General features: G+C 43.5%; 1 protein-coding gene across 5 annotated transcripts in view; it reads right to left on the reverse strand.

Annotated features, from left to right (window-relative positions):
* The window catches only part of LOC113135345 (C-terminal-binding protein 2), an 81373-nt gene that overhangs the window by 9636 nt on the left and 53865 nt on the right, over nucleotides 1-17872 (reverse strand). For 4 of the 5 annotated variants that reach the window (XM_026315299.2, XM_026315301.1, XM_026315300.1 and 1 more), the window contains 3 exons: nucleotides 5158-5312; nucleotides 1938-2082; nucleotides 219-425 (listed from right to left, as the gene is read on the reverse strand). In XM_026315299.2, the coding sequence (XP_026171084.1) occupies nucleotides 219-425; nucleotides 1938-2082; nucleotides 5158-5312 (507 nt within the window). Of the gene's footprint in view, nucleotides 1-218; nucleotides 426-1937; nucleotides 2083-5157; nucleotides 5313-13249; nucleotides 13381-17872 lie in introns of those variants that run through there. The other variant, XM_026315302.1, reaches the window with a different exon arrangement.

Below are 17872 nucleotides of genomic sequence, written 5' to 3' on the forward strand. Positions count from 1 at the left end.
AAGTCAGCCCGGAGGGAGGCAAAACAGACAACCCTGACATAATCTGGGAGACGGGCAGAGGGAGAAAAATAACCTTATCAGGGCAGGAAAACAGGAGGCACAGTGAGCCGAGAGAGGATATGAAGACACAGAAGGCAGGGAAAGGTGGTGAAAAATAAAAAACAAAAAGCTGGACAAAGAAACCAAAAACAAACAGGAATTAACAAACTGATATTTACCAAAGCCAATGAGGCCCAAGGTTTCGCCACGAATGCGTGCAGCGCCGGATGCCACCTCACGAATCTGCTCCACACTCTGGACCCGCGTACCCTCTCGGAGAGCCTGGTAGAGCCAGGTATTTCGCCGGTAGAGATTGAGGATGTGGCACAGGGTGGAGTCTGCCGTCTCCTCCACAGCTGCTGAGGGAATGTTACAGACTGCGATTCCTAAAGAGAACGACAAACACATACAGGGCAAATCTCACTCAGTCCTAATGAATATCAATATCACAACTGTAGTTACAGTAGATTTTTAATATGCCGTTTTTTGTTCTGCTTAATTTTAAAATAGTTAGTAAAAGATACTGGGCTGCTGAGTGATACATTAGTTGAACTTCAGTGAAATACACAGCATCATTGACATTTACTGCGTAACCCTACTATCAATATGTATGGCAGATTAATGCAGAATAAAGGAACTAAGGCTAAAGACGGAAAAAAACAAAAACAAACTTGACAAAATTATTTTTGTTACTTTGAATTTACAGTTTGCCTAGAATGGGATCATATCATCATGACATGATCTCACTAAATGTCAACCTGAGATTTACTGTCTTATTGCCATGTTGTATTTTATCTACTTACATGTACATGCATAAGAAAATAAATTGTAGACACTTTTTAATCGAGACCTCCTACAGCAGAATGTTGCTTTCAGGGAATTCAAACCCTATGACTCTGGTGTATTACCTTGACTATCCTTCACCAACACAAAAGGGTTTTTTCCCTCTAACTCTCAAGCACTTCTGCCCGCCCTCACTCTCCTCTAATGTCCTCATCCTGCTCTGTATCTTAGAGTAACAGCACAGACGTCTCTGGACAGCAAAAAAAGAGCCAGACTCTGCTCAATCAATGCCTTCTTTTCTTCTCCCTGAGAACAGCCATCATATCAGCATCGCCTTCTCCAGGCACGATAGCTTCTGACTCCTGCGTTGCGAGGCACAGCGTTTTTTGCTGAGTGGGTGGCAGTTAGACACAGTATCTTATATTGGCAGGGAAATGGCAGCTTTGTCAACTGTAAGGGTTGCCTGAGCCACCAGATTGCTGGTATAAGCCAGACAGAAAACTCTCCCCTCTGTCTTTTTCTTATTTTTTTCCCAACATTCTGGCTCACAGTGGGGTGTCTACTATTGATCTGACTCTTTAATTCACCCTTTTATACCGTTCTGAAAATCCATACAGTTTAAAAAAAGGAAACTGTTCCCCCTTCAGCCATAATCACTATCAAATGTGTGATCTCATGTTGACCTCTAAATGCAGCACCCCTTTCTACCAATCAGTGCAATTTTCAGAATGCCACGTAGCAGTGGCTTGATGAATTATTCTCTCAAAATTGACCTAAATCTGATTACTGGGGCACATAAACTGATAAATGAACAAACAAAGGATCCAACGAGCTGATACGCAGACACCAATCCACACAATTCCCCATAAAGAAATCAATACAATATAAAGGTACTTTAAAGCAGTACAAATTTTCTAAGATCTTGCTCTGAAAAAAAATTATTCGCTAAATGTAAAGACCATTTAAACAGGATGAGAGAGAAAAAAGCAAATACAACACTGGTAATAATACGAATTTTACCTTCATGTGACTGCTATTTATACTATATATTCTTTTATAGAGTCATTAAACACTATGCATTATAAGATATGATTTCAACTGGTGATTGTTTGTACCCAGCTCTCCAGCAGCCTTGATGTCTATGTTGTCATAGCCGCTGCCAATGCGGATGATGATACGTAGAGCTTTGAACTTTTCCAGGTCCTCTCTGGTGAGGGTGATGGTGTGGTACATCATGGCTCCCACTGCCTCATTGAGCACCTGCAGACACAAATTTAGGGTGAATGACAAGCATATGTTTCTTCTTTGAGATTTCATTCATTCATCTGTCTATTATGTTCATTCATTCACGCAGACCACGCAACGATGGCCATGACAATCACAAAATCACTTTTCTTAACTATCAGCATCATATGGTCTTTTACAGACCTGCAGTGGAAATGAAAACAAGTCATTATATGGTCTCAGAGGGGCTGTGTTCCTGCACAATCATCACAATTGCACTCAGACCCCTGAGGGTGTTTATGGGCGATGGAACAGACTGGACGAGAGGCTGGGGCAGATACTGGCTGCAGGATAAACCTTAACATATGACAGAATGTGGTGAGTCAAAGAAATATAGAGCTGTACTCAGATGACCTTTCAAGACATTTACATTTGGCATGAAAATAGAGACACATGACAAGAGACACGTAAAAAAAAAAAAAAAAAAATTTAGGCCCGATCATAACGTTCCACTTTGGTTGTTTCTCTACATTTCAATTTAACTATACAGTTGTTACTAGAAAGATGCAGCACATACTGTATGAATAAATGGATTCAACTATTGTGATTCACTAAGCGAAATGTTTAATCTCAATCATCCTTCAATAAAGTCACCAGCCATAAAATGTAACTGAAATGAGGACTAGCACAAATTTGTCTTCTAAACAGAGTTTGGGATCCGAACGATCCCATCTGTTTAGGGAGAAATTGACATAGATTTCCCTGCTTCATTCCTCTTAAACCAAGCAGTGCAGAGAAACCAATCAAAATCAAATCACTTGTTCCTCATCCTGTGACCTAACCTTCCTCCAAATTCAATTGAAATCTGTTAACAAGTTTTTGAGACCTCCTGTTACAAAACAACCAGAGAGAAACTCTTCTGGGTATAGAAAATTCAAACATTTGCCTCAGGATGAAAAAAACTGTCACCTCAGGGGGCTGCCACTGAGAAAAACCGCTCATCTGCCACTTGACATGGACAAGGTGACCTGGACTGTGATTCAGTCTGATGTGGATCTAAACGATTTCCCTTTCATATCAGCCACAGCCCCTGTCAGCACCTAAATAACAGCTCTGCATTCACTTCCAGCCAAACTGCATTAGCGTTCCTGTGATTAGCAGATTAGCAATGAATTTCCATAATGCTTCTATTAGAGCCTTGTCCTGAACAGACCTTCCAGATACTAGATGAAGGTTAAAATGCTACTTGCACACATGCATACACATCCACTTCAAATACACACACACTGACAATCTCCACAGACACACACCGACACACATAATTTTCTCCCTCTGGGCTGAGCCTGAAGGTCTAGTGTTGTTTTTGAACCAGAGAAGGAGTCTTTTAGCGATGCAGTGAAGCAATGAAGCTTTATTTGAGGGAAGATCGACTCTGAATGTAATTTATTTTAATGGAAACTCTGACCTAATCTATATCCCCTTTTCCACTGTAACCAAAGCCTTACAGCTTTTAACATCTATCATTTCTGATGATGCTTGGGCTCTTATGACACGGCAGCGAGGCCCCCACTCTTGGCCTGAGTGAGTCTGGGAGAAAGAGTGTATGCAGCTGCACAGTTCTGCTTTAGCAACACACATACTCTACAGTTTCTGTGTGAACAGACTTGTCTCACCTGGCAGATGTGCTGTTAAATGTGCTTTTTAGAGCTGGTTAACACGTACCACTGCTTTATGAGTGACGCAGCCATGATAAAGGTTTTAAACAAGCAAACCCAGCAGAACCTCACACGATAACATGGACTATGTTAAAAAGACAATGCTACGATCTTTCATTGACTGCACCTTTGTTGGACAAACCTTAAAGACTTTATAGATTAAACAACTAATTCAACAAAATGTCAATAGATTATTTGCTTAAGTGAAGTCAGTTGCAGCCCTTCAGTAAAGCTTTACAGCATTAGTAGATGAAGGGTGTGCAACAGTGAGTCAGACAGTGCAAAATATGAAAGGCCAGTGTTTACTCCATGCCATGTGGGCTGCTTTCCAACTTTTACAAGCCACATGTGACTGAGGCACAGTAGCTGCACCAAAGACAAGAGATCATCGACCTTGGATGATGATGATGGAGCGCAGGTGCTGTGTACAGGATTTAGTATCACTGAAGTGGTATTGTAATTCAATCCAGATCGGTATTCGCCTGCGTGCTCCATCATGGCACTATCACCCAAAAAATAAGGGATTATTGGGTGTAAGACCTGACATAACCTTGGGCCACATTCAAATTCCTCTGTTGACCAGCCTTTCCCAAGACTTTTTGTTTTGTCTGGTGTGTATAGAGTAGAGAGTGGCAGCTGGTGTATGCCCTGACATCATATTGAAACTCCAAGAATTATCAGCGCTGCATCTCCGCATCCATGCTGGAGAAAGAAGAGATTGGACATTTTCAATCTACAACGCCCCTCCGGGTATCTAGACTGCAAGTTATTACTGTGAACTGCTGAATATGCCGGTGAGGTGAACATTACAATCATGTTTTTCCTGATAAGGCAGTGTTAAAATAAACAAAAAGCCTCCTGCTCCGCTCCCCTTTTCCCTCATCGCCTAAGGTCTTTGATTGAATTGATCTCTATGCAAATGCTTTGTTTTTAATATGTCCCATTTTCATAAAAACAGCGAGAAGAAAGATGTAGGGCCTTGTGCTCCGTCTGCAGATGGAGAGATAGCACTTTGGTGATACCCATCTCCACGGTCATATATTGTTTTGCAGCCACAGTGCTGCATAAAAAGCAATAAAGAGCCTCTGCAAGCCAATGTAATTACACTGCATCCCTGCCATACAAGAGTCTCTATTAGAACAATAGCAGTGATATAGGCACTGCGCTCTGTGCCACAAAGTGACATTAAATCATAATGAAGCCACTATATTTTAACTGGCAAGTGCGTATGGGGCCAATATAATGCTCTCCACATATCAGTGCTGTGATAGGAAAAGAAAGATGCAGACATGAAGGAGTGACAGGCTCCTTTTCTCCAATAACTTTTCTGCTGCACTGAAGAGGTGTACTGCCTCAGTGAAGAGCAGTGTATTGTGTGTACTTGAGTGTTTTCTACCTTCTCATGGATCTCCTGTGTGGACTGGGCGTCACAGAAAGCAACAGTTGCCAAGTCTTTTAGGATGGGCATCTCCACGGTGCAGTCACGCCCGTCCAGCAGCGCCACAAGAGGGCGCGGATGCATTGGCCCGTTCATGATTTGGGGCCGAATACCTGTAGATAGAAGCAAAGAATATTTTAGGTACAAGGGAATTTTTTTTCATGCTAGTCTCAGCGCTAAGGCTAAGACTGAAATTTGCCTGTAACTTTAACCATCCTGGAGCTCTAAAGCGTCAGTTCACCCTAAACACAAAAAGACATGCAATATTTTTCCACATACCCCAAACTGTGTGTAACCATGCAGATACTTCTGGATTCATTTCTGGTGATTCTGAGAAATAATGTCTGAGATTTCAACACATTGAAAAAGAGAAGTATAGTACTTTCAGTCAAAGGAACAGCTCCTACAAAAAAACAAAACAAAAAAAAAAAACAAAACACTGACTGCTATTAAGAGTAACTGGGACATTTGTCTGAGAAGAACTTTAGTTTTGTTTCTCAAAATGTCATTTTCACCATATTCACAATTGGTTAGTTAAATCAGACAATTTCCAAGTGCATGAAAGAAGGTTAAGCATGTTTCAAAATCATCAAAAACTAACAAATACACAACTAAACGTACAGATAAGCACGCAAAGCTGTACTGTGAGAAACACACAAATTACAAAGTTCAAGGCAAACAGTCAGTAAGTGACTCAGTGGTAATGGAAGGAAGGCAATTCATTTCTGTTTTCTTGACAAACAGAAAAGTCAAATGATAATTATCTGCTGTGTGTTGATTTGGATATAGGAAGAAGCAGAGCTTCTCTGAACTAACAAGTGTTGCTCAATAAATCAATGCACCTACTCCAGACTGCATTAGATCACAGCTTCACTTACAGAAACCCTCCAGTCTTGTGGCTCCTTGTTAAGTAACCCAGCACATAAGAATATATTATACATTGTATGTATGTATACACACACACACACACACACACACACACACACACACACACACACACACACACACACACACACACACACACACACACACACACACACACACAATCATACCAAAAGGAATATATACCGTTGTGGACGTACAACAACTGCACACACACTCACATTCTTTGGTTGTTCTCATTTTTCAATTCAAAGCATTCTGGAGTAGAAGAAGAAAAAAAAAGAGAAAAACTACAAGCTACATCTTTAGAAATGAGTTTCACTGCTGCCTGGCCTCAAAAGAGCCATATATCACTGAAATGGAGAGCATTAAAGAAAACGCTACAAGCCTAAAACAAACCCACAGCCAACTCACATCTGCACTTCAGCATGCTTGACAAAGTGTGTGTCGCTATTCTGGTTTTGTCTCAGCTTGACTGCTTCTCCTTCCCTCTCGCCACTTTTCTCACTTATAGTGAAGAGAGCTGAGAAGAGCCGAGCTCCCCAGTGGGCCGACCTTCTCGCACATCCCACTGAATAAGACGTGTTGCGCTGAGAAGACAGACAATTACCAGCCCTGCTTCATACAATGTTAAGGAGCATCAATATTCATGCTGCTGTAGAGCATAGTGCAGCTCAGACAGCCTGTGGATGGCTGTACCTGAGAAGGAAAGCAATTGTCCCCCACTGAGTACTAAGGTTCCAACACTGCACAATCCTGATCTTCACTCAAAGTCAGCAGATATGGTTCTGTCCAAACAGACAGGCCAAAATTCCTGGAACAGCAAGATTCTGTATGAATGTTTCTGTGCAATTCACTGACATCATTTTTGTATGCAGTGTTCTATACTGGGATGCTTAAGGGTGATCTCATATGCGAATGTGGGTTTAGGTGTCTGCATTTGTGCGCTCTTAAAATTATCCCAAAGACTGCCACAATGACGTCAGACTCTGGGGTCGAGATAAGGAGCAGGGTGGAGGAAGGAGATGTGGAGGAGGGCTCGTTAGAAACATGTTCTGTGGGATTAGAGCAGCAAAGGAGGCTGATTAAGGCAGATAAAGGTGAGATTAGGAGATGAGAAAGTTATATGTGGCCATTACACAAGCAGGCTGAAATGCACAGCAGGAAAACAAACAGGTGGTAGGGGGAGGGAGAGAAACAGCAAGACAGAGAAGAGTGAAATTAAAATGTAAAATGAGCATGCATAAAAACAGACTAAACACTGCCTGTTAGCCTAAAAAGCTCTCAGGAGACAAATCAGAGGAGAAGAGGAGGAGGATGAAAGGAGGGAGAGAGACAGAGCACATAAACGACAGGAGAGACATAGAAAGCCCAGCTGACAGAAAGCGAGCAGTCCAGCAGTGCAGCCTCTCAGGGCAGGGGGAGGATCGGAGCGGAGATGCCGTCTCTCAATGCCTGTTGTCATGGTGATCACTTAACAGGCTTTGGCTGGCAGTTTTAATGCACTTTATTTCTGGCACCGCTGGCATCTGCGCCAAGAGTTGAGGTCGGAGGCGCAAACGCCCGTGTCCTCCTCACAGTTTTGGTGCAAAGGGTGGGGAGAGTTTTTCTCTTCTGACAGACAGACAGAAACCTGACACCCCCTCACCCACAACCACCATCACTGCTTCCGTGCCCACTTCTCACACTCCCTGTTTGAGACGGCTGACATGATGGCAGGAAAGGTGAGGCACGGCAACTTGGCTGTCTGTGCCACATCTGCAACTGACAGCTCATTGAATATTAATCGAAGCAGCTGGTAAAGACTGGGTGGCAAGAACCAAGACCTTCGTAGCAAACTGGAGAGGCTGTAAGAGCGTGCATCTAGGGCTTGACCATGTTTGACCCAGTGCATACATGCAAACAAGTGCATGTGTACGTAGTTGACTATCTTTCTAATGTATTTTTAGCCATTGATCTTACCAGAATTATTCCAGTTACTCAAATATGAGGATTATGTGCTTTTCCATTTATAGTAAAAGGTATTTTAAGGTTTTGGACTACTGATCAAACAAATAAGCATTCTGAAGACATCATATTGAGCTCTGATTTAGGGCAATGGGCTTTGATGGCATTTTATACACTAAATTATCAAGAGATTAATTGTAGAAGGAACACACTGATTAATTAAATATTAAAGAAAAAAGTGAGGAGCCCTGTTTGTGTCGGCTTGATGTGTGGACTTTCAGATGAAGACACTTGAGGGCTCTAACAGATTATAGACAGCAGTGTGTGCGTGCGTGCGTGCGTGCGTGCGTGTGTGTGTGCGTGTGTGTGTGTGTGCAGGTGATAGATATTGTGGATGAGGTAGGTGGGGAGAGGAGCTGCTAGCAAGCTGCATCAAACCCTCAGGCAGAAGTTAGACAGGCTCAACTCCATGAATCATCCACCGGCTTTCTGTCTGTCTCTCTGACCTTTCATTCTGTTACTCTTTCAGTTTCACTCTCTCCAACTCTTCCTCTGCTACATTTCACCATTTTGTCGGCAGTGTTGTACTTTCCTACATCTCTCCCTGTTTGATAGCATCTACTGACAGCTTCTCCGTTCTACCAATGAGTAGCTCTGTATCTCCATTTGTGCATCACGTCCCAGCGTCTCTGTCCTTTATCTCTCCTCTCACATAAATTTCTTCCCCACCTCTGTTATAATTCCTCAGCTGTCTTTCAGTAATCACAGCCCCTCCTTTCTCTGTCAAACTTTCAACTCAAATGTCACTCCTCCTCTCGCATTTCTATCATTTTCTTTTCTTCCTTATCACTCTGTCTTTCAGGGAGTCAGAGTGTGCATTTGTGTATGTGTGTGTGTGTGTGTGTGTCCTCATGTGTGACAGATTGATTCTCACTCTGCTGATTTTGATGGAGAGGAGATGATGTATTCGGGCAGGGGAAGCAAGGAGGTGACGGGCAACACTCCCCCAGTGGTAAACTGACAGCATGTATGTCAAACCAGTCTCAACAAGAGCCGCTGGATCTGTCAGCTGCACAACACCACCACACCCAGTTCTGAGAAGTGATGCATCCATGACACCTCGGCACCTTTCCCATCTGTGGTGATACATGACAGCATGCGGTTTGTGCATCTGGAATCATCTGTATCAATACATATTTTACTACCCATAATCCTTCATGTGTTTAAAGGTGTTATATATATAATAATGATATTGCAGTGGTGTTAATTGCTATAGAAAACTGTGAGGTTTATTAGATTTTGCCTCTTCACATTAACTGAAGGTTACTAGGAGGGATATTGTTTTGCACTGTGCCGTTTCTTTGACCTGTACTGCGAGCACGTTTTCAAGAGTGAAGGTTTTTATTTAACATGCAGTTTTCCTTTTTTCAACGGTGAAATTAAGCAGGTTCTAACTATGTTGCTCAAGTTTTGAGTGAAATGGAAATCAATTACGACTTAGTTCATTATCTTGCAAGGATGGTGGTGCTCTGAAGAGGTACGTGTCTAACCTGAAAATGACCAGGTCGATGCTTACTAGGATCTAACTTTGTCACTATGATGACTTACTGGTCTTTTGAATTCTACCTGTTACACCAGTACATTTCTCGTTTCTTTACTTTTATCTCACCTGGGATTTAACTCTCCATAGTTAAGTCTTACTGAGTTCTTCACAGAAAACCCAGAAATGATAGACATGATGGACCTTTCACTTCCACTGTGCCAAACACTTTCTCAGCTCTCTCATTTTAACAGAGCTGTAACACCTCATTCAAAGGAAACAAGCAGAAATAAAACTGGGAGTCCTAGCAGGTCTGCCATGTTCTCTGTAGGCTCTGGTGCCTCCAATTCAAACTAACACACAGACTGAGCAGAGAGAAGAGAACGACATATACTGACAAACAGTGTGTCAAGTGTCAGCAGATGTGTACACTGAGGGCAGGAGCTGTGGACTGTTGGGGTCATGTCAAAACTGCGAGAGGGAGAGTGCACTTCATTTCACTCCTCCAATAATTAATCCGCCTGATTTCCTCTGTGTTCTCACTTCTTCTGCTTGTTGCTAAACTGTTGCCAGGCTGTGAATGTGTGTGTGTGTGTGTGTGTGTGTGTGTGTGTGATGATTTGGGATGAGTACATTTTTAGTGAGGGGGGTAGGTGCTGTCGTTAGTTCACCTGCCAAAGTAATAAATTCATGTAACACATGCTCACAGACATACACACCTCCTGCTGGGTCTTGTGTGTGCAATGATACTGTACTCTGTCAGAAGGAGCTGAAACTAATGATTTTCTTCATTAGTGATTAATTTATAAATTACTTTTCCTATTAAATTAATGAAATGGTCTCTAAAATATCATTGCAATCCAACATATCCATGTAACCAGAGCTTAGTGATTTTTGTCTTTTCATCAACCAATAACCCAGACATATTCAGTTTCCACTGGTAAGAGATGAATCATTTCCCACTTGATTACCACTCATTTCAGCACTTGTCAGATCCACATCCTTAATCAGCCACATGCTACTGTTCTTTCAGAACATGCTGCTCATTATTTATCTCCTGACAAAACACCTCTACATCCTTCTCCTATAAAGCCACAGCTATGGTCCTGAATCCTACTTTTATAATGCTCTTGTACTGGTAATCAAATAAAACCAAATGAAGCTTTTTTTTTTTCTTAATTACAATGCACAACAGCCGTCAAAAATGAGAACTAGATCACAATGAAAATTATTTTTTTGAAATCTGGGTCTCTAGTCAAAAGGCTTAAAACCACTTGATGTAAATTACTAGCAATTATGAGATGAGGCATTTTCACTGTTTGCTCAGTCTCAGTCAGCCATTGGTATTTTAATTCTAATCATTTCTGTAGACAAATACTCGTGGAAGTCGAACTGGGCCTGGGCTGGAGGTTGCGATTCCTGAGCCAGCAACACTTAGTCAGAGTCTGGCAGCAGGATGTAGCAGAGCGGCACACTGGGAGATGAGGCCAGAGTTTCCATTATGTGGTGAAGGGAGATGGGAGTCTTTTCCTACCACTGGCTCCTGCTGCGGGTGTTATGTTGCCTCCGTGAGGGAAAGAGGGACCAGGAGGGAACAAGGAAAGACAGTGGTGGTGCGGTCAGAAAGAGAGGAAAAGAAAATGGAGAAAAGAGAAGAGGATACAGCAGCAGAAGTCACTCTAGTTATAATGGGAAACCAGACAAGCCCTTCAACACACTATCCTCATCTGCTGCCACCGGTTACCTAGCAACCTCAAGCTGCTGTTTGCAGGTGGCTCCATCTTGACTGCAAGGCTGGTGGGGGCTGCTGCTGACCACAACAGTTACTGCCATTTACTGTGCCACCCCAAGCAGCACTGTGCACAAACATGACCCACATTCCCTCTCTGGTTAACACAGGCAGCCAGTCAAACAGGAGGAGGTTGTGCACGGGTGGAGGAACATGCCCATAGAGAAGCAAGTACAGTTATGTTACAGGTCTCAGCCTGGACACTGTGTGCAGGGTATAGCACTTTGGATCCAGTTCCAGGATGCCAAACTGGCTGAATTCACTAACAAATCCAACTGTTTCCTCATTTTATTAGCAAAGAAGAATCTACAAACCGTTAACGTCCCGGGCTGATAATAAATTGTCACTGAATCCAGATTTTTGCTGTCTGAAATGGCAAACATCGCTGGCAGCAGATTAAATCAGCTGTAGCTAATTAACGATAATTCTCCAACTAACGTGCCCAAAGGCCAAAGCAAAACTTGGCTGTTGTCTGGTTAATGTGCTCTCTGTAATTTGGCATCTGTCCTCAGCCAAAGATAATTTGTTAAAAAAAAATAAAAACTTTGCCTCCAAAACATTTGTGAGTAAGCTATGTGATTTGTCTGGTCGGAAGGATCAACAGTGTGGTGTACTGAAGCAATCTCACTGACCACCGCAAACCAATTTCAATAGTTTTTACTTCATGCATTCAGTATCAATAATTTAAGCTCATCTATAATGACTGTAAATTGGGACTACTTTATTCAGAGAAGGTAGCTCCTGCATAGAAGGTCTATAAAAGTATGTAAGCTAGACCAACTTTAGTAGCTAAAGTGGATTTAATTGGAAGACTGTATATTCTGTGTTTTTTATTCAGTAAAATGCTTTCAAGCCTCTAATCATGCACAAAAAGTTCTTGTTGAGATGCAAGTTGCAAAGGCACAGTGAGATTTCCATGAAAATATGGATACAACATTGGGATTGTATGTGCCAACAAACGAACAGGAACCCACACACCACCTTGGCAGACTGCCAGGGGTTTGCCAGCGGAGTAACGGAGAAGCTTGGCATAATGCACAGATGTGCCGTTGGGTCAAACAATACTTTGTTTTCCTCGCTGGAGTTTCTTCCATTTTCATATGGCACTCTGCCAGAGTCTGATTTACCGAGTCTGAATTACTCATTTACTACTTTTCTCTTTCTTACACACATCCAATAAACACACACCCTTTATCCGCCTATGACAGTGTGAGGTCACTGCATGAGTTGTAGTGGGGAAAGAGAGAAGTTGAAGCAGGTGAAGATTGGGGGGGGGAGTATAAGCACCCTTTGTTGACAGCCTCCTCCCTGCCCTCCTCTGCCTTCACTTCCCCAAAAGTAGCACACAAAGGCCACTTGTCCTGCACTGCCAGTGCCCCACCCCTGTCACCACCCGGCTGCCCGCCACACCAATCCATCCCCTGCCAAGAAAATGAGTGCACGCCTGTTTTAAATGGTACCCTCTGTGTGCATGGGCGGGCCAGGCCTGCACACCACCGCGGGACAAAAGCGGGTGTCAACAGCATCCATGGCACAACTACCATGGTCCTCCCATCCCCTCCCCTCCCTCTCTCTTTTTCCCGCTCTTTTATTCTTCAGCGTTGCCCCGAGCTACAGAGCGCACTCGAAGCCCAAGACCGCAGAGGAAGCAAAGACACAGAGCCAAGTGCAGCAGCGCAGGACGGGCGGACCTTGAAATGACAACACTGTTGGGCTACTCGCCTACCTTACCGACCACATAACACACCCACACACTGTTCTTCTCCCCTCCTCTTATCCACACTCACCCCCCCCCCCCCCACCCCCCTCCCATCCACCTACCTCCCTCCCACCTCCCACATGCCAGACTTTATTAGACATCCAGAAAAGAAAACAGGAAACATGCTGCTTGCCTGGAAAATGTTGTCTCCACATTCTTCGGCTTAAAAACTATGCATCGCAGCAAAAAACACAAAATGACTGAGGCAAGTGCAGAGGGAAAAAATACAAAAAGCGAAGTGGAAGACCCTCCACAATAATCCAAGGAGGGTATCCCCCCCGCCCCCCTATCTTCTTGTCTTCCTCTTCTTCCACCCTTTAACCCCCCCTACCCCCTCCCCTGGAGTTGCTCCTCTTGGTCTGGCCCTGTTGCCGAGGGGAAGGGGTTTTTGCGGCGCAAGCTCTCACTATGCCCCTGGCTGCATCATCTTCAGTCCATGCCTTTGAGGCTGTGAGAAAAGCACTATAGACCCACGGCGTCCTTATGTGTGCACACACACACACAACACACACAGCGATGTGCAGGCTGGAGATCGAATGGTAGCGGGTTAGAGAAGGTGGGGGAGGCGCTTTTGTCCTTTTTTTTAATCTCCCAGGAAGAAAAGGCTGCAGTCAGGGAGTGCGATGGCTGGAAACTCTCTGCCGCTTCCTCTGCTGTCAGCTGCGCAACATCTATTCACTGCGCGTCTCTCTCTATTTCTATTTCCCTCTCTCTCTCTCTCTCTTTTCTATTGCCTTTGTCTTAGCTGATAATAAACCAGGAGGGGCAGAAAAAAAGATCTCGCAGCAGAAAAAAAAAAAAATCTATCTAAATCAAAAATGCCAGCTCAAACTGGCAGAGCAAAGCACTCTGGGCTCACACAATTTACTCCCCGGCTGTGTTCACTTCATAGGATCTGCACACATAACATACTCGAGCACAATCCCTCCTCCCTTTTTCCCTCCTCCTCCTCCTTCTCCCCTTTTTTATGTTTTATTTCTGATCTGGACTGCACAGTGTGCTAAGAACGCCTGCCCCCTTTCTCCCCACACACATACACAACACACACTCTTGTTTTCATTTACTCCCAGCTTCACCTCCCACTCCCTCCAGATCATTTGGTTTCCTCCTCTTCTTTTCCACTTTCATCTAGACCGCAACAAACTCACCTCACCCTGGTATTTTGCAGGTTACCAGAAAGAAATTGAAAAAGTGACATACACACATACACACTGTAAAAGCAGAGGAACAATGCTACATTCAAGTCACTCCAGCAATAACATTACAGCTGGAGAGATGGCTGTTTTTCACACCATCAGGAAAGTCATCAGTGCTGAGTGTGTTAAGTTCACAGTTTGGTCCCTGGGGCGAAGAGGAGGGTGGGGAGCAAACCGACAGATCTGCTCAATGACTGCAAGGACAAGCGGCTGAAAACACCCCGTTTAGAATAACAATGTAACTGGAGCCTCTCTGCAACTCTGCAGTGACGCACACACACACACACACACACACACACACACACACACACACACACACGCACACACGCACGCACGCACGCACGCACGCACGCACACACACCTTGCCGGCTGCATGGCAGGCGCGACCAATAGCCAAAAAGTCTGGCGCGGTCACACGCCAGAACTGATTATCGCCGACAGTAAAGTGGAAAGGTGGAACAGGCCGAGCAGTTTTGGCCCAGGAGATGGGTGAATGTATCCACACTTTTCTTTGTCAGTGCAAAATAATCACATGTATCCCCTTTAGGTGTGTTTTTAATGTGTGTGTAGTTGACTCAGGACTGTTGTTTCTCAGCCCAATGAGCGGCGACACGGCGTGTGAGCAGAGACATCGTCTGTAGCAATGACACATCTAAGGGAGTGTGACCATCAAAGGCAGCAGCCCCCACTTCCTGCCAGCCGGCCAGACACACACTGACATACACACATATAGACACTCTTGATGGAGTGTGGGGATACGGCTGCCCCTCTGATCTTTGTCTCTACAATAACATTAGAGGATGTGCAGGAGGAGGGGGATGCTGACTGACAGCAATATGTTAATATGGAACATGGCAGATCACAGCTCCTTAAAAGACAGAGCCATTCTATGAGGTTGGGGATATTTTAAGAACAGGAAGGAAAAGCATATCAAAGAACACTGCAGACTTTGTGAATGGCCACCGAGGACCAACTCCATATGTCAAAAGGTCAAATAGTATCAAAGTCAATTAAAAGCAGATTTCTTTTGACTTTTGGTGGATGGTTTCTGAGATGATTCTGACATGATTTTTATTTATCCTTGGCTTATAAAAATGATTCTGGTTTTTGAGTTAGACAATTCTTTGTAGAAAATTAGTGCGGATCAAAAAATAAAATTTCCCTGAAGATCTGTTTATGATCTCTCTAACAAGGTGCCATGGCTGATAGTCAAGAGCTGATTAATCTAGAAAAGAGGTGGTTCTTAATGGGATATATATACTCCTGACTCCAGCAGTTGACGTACATGTTGTTACACGTTTAGAGGGGGCACGAAAACACTAATGAGAACAGATTGGCACAGCAGGTCCCCCCCTCCACACACACACAGACACAAACACACATTTCCTCTTTCAAATGTAGAACAGCCAGACATGGGTCTAAACCACTACTGATGGCTACATCTGTTCACCCCTCAGCCACTGCTGCCATAACACAGCCACAACCAGAGCTTTGAGGACAAGCTTTTGTGCCCGCGCACACCTTGTTAATACAACATAATCCCATGTACAAACCAGTGGATGCATTTATGACCTGCAATAAAACCAGTCAGTTTCATGTTTTAATTATTGTCTCACAAAGCTTTTTAACTTAATCTATGTGAAAGATTGATGATTTATCTGTTGTTTTTCGACCTTCCTTGGACAAATGTATGGTTTTTGTCTGTTTGAAAATCCATTCTATCCAATCTGCAGCTATGAAAACACTCAGTTTGAAAATGAACCAGATCCAGGTCTATAAGCATTAAAGCCACACTGATGCGTTTTCCTTTCATTTCACATAAACAGTTAAAGAATTCAGAGTTCAGTCTACCATACCATCCTTCCACCTACTGCATGACTCCTTTAAGCCCTGACCTTTAACACAGTGACACATCAAGAACAGCGGTCACACTCTGGAAGACCCAACAAATGGCCCGAGCCTCCTTACAGTCCACGTGGATTTAGCGTCAAGCTGGAGCCCTTTGCTTTAACTAGCGTAATTATACTGTAAGCGCCCTTTTCCTGTAAGTGCTAGAACTTGGCTGCTGAGAGGACGTTGGATATAGAGGCCTGTTAAATCCCACTAAAGCACTTAAAGGGATTTTTAGAAAGCGAGTGGTAGAGTGAGACAGCCTGCAGCTTGGAGACGAGCCTTCAGTTTACCACATCATGGTCATTAGGTTCAGGGGTCTATTCCAGATGCTGGGCTTGGGTCAACAGGGGGTTTGACTGAGGAGCAGTTGTATAATTCATCTGCCAGCTTTTATATCAACTTTTTTTCTTGCTTTTTTTTTTGTGGTTTTAACTCAGTGGCAAGAAAATATATTTCTTGTAAGACCAAATGTTGTAGCAAAATGTAATTAATCAGTTGAGCCAAATTACAAAAACATATTTTCTCATATACTGCTAGTTGTAAATATGCATAGTTTTGGTCTGCTGAAGTTTTAGAATACTTGTTCCAGAAAACTTCAGTGAACAGTTTTCATTGGAACTAACTTCTACTGAAGCAGTCTCCATGATATGTATTTGCATTGCTACATTATGCAGGTTTTTGAAAGCAACCTGATATATGTTGTTAAAAATAGGACAATGAAAAAAACAGAGCTACACTGAACTGTTCGGCAGAATCCCACTCTTGTTCATGTTACCCCTTGGTACAATTCATTTGGCAGCTCTAAATGCAGCTACAGTACTCTGCACCTGTGTACGAAAGCCCTTCTAAATCAAGGCAACTTTCCTTTGTCCATAAAAACATGCAAAACTTTTCGTTATGATCAGTGATTTGAAAGTAAGATGGCTGATCCTTAATGGACTGGACATTCTTGGTGTGACAAGAGGCAGAACGGGAAGACGAGTAGCGGCAATGTAGTTTTTGGTGACAAGCCTAATTTTCGCATGGTGAATATTTATTTAGGAGGCCAAGGTTTATCTGCCAAAAGGCACCTGCTGTGGCACCACCAGGCATCAGTGCAGACACACACAAACACAGAGCCCCCACCCCTCAGCAGAAGTCCAGATAACAACCCTGAGTCAACACTGCCTCTCTGCTTTTGTTTTCTCTGTCTCCCCTCCCCTCTTTACCTCCCATGTTCAAATCCTTGTGGAACTGCAAGGACGGGTCTGAAAAGATGCAAGGATGAGGGACAGAAAGATAGTAAAAGACAAAGAGAAGAGGGAGAGGAGAACTAAATTACAGCATGAGAATGCAAATGAGTTTATTTTATTTGGGGGGAGCCAAGAAGGGCAGGAAAGCTTTATTTTCCAGGCAGGAACAGCCCCCCTGTGGTCTCTGGATCAGTTTCAGCAAAGGGAGAAAAAGCGAACATTCTCTTTCTGCCTTTTTACTTGGGGAAGAATAAAAATAAATAAATACAACAAATACAAAAACCCACAACTCTGAGGCTGGTGCAGTCATAAAATAAAATATTTTGCTATGCATTCACAACACTGCCGCCGCCGCCGCCGCCGCCGCCGCCGCCACCTCCTCCTCCTCCTCCTCCTCCTCCCTTGCCTGCTTTGCTCACTCCCTCCTCCACCCAC

The sequence above is a fragment of the Mastacembelus armatus genome, chromosome 19 (genome assembly GCF_900324485.2).
Source record: "Mastacembelus armatus chromosome 19, fMasArm1.2, whole genome shotgun sequence".
Lineage (NCBI taxonomy): Eukaryota > Metazoa > Chordata > Actinopteri > Synbranchiformes > Mastacembelidae > Mastacembelus > Mastacembelus armatus.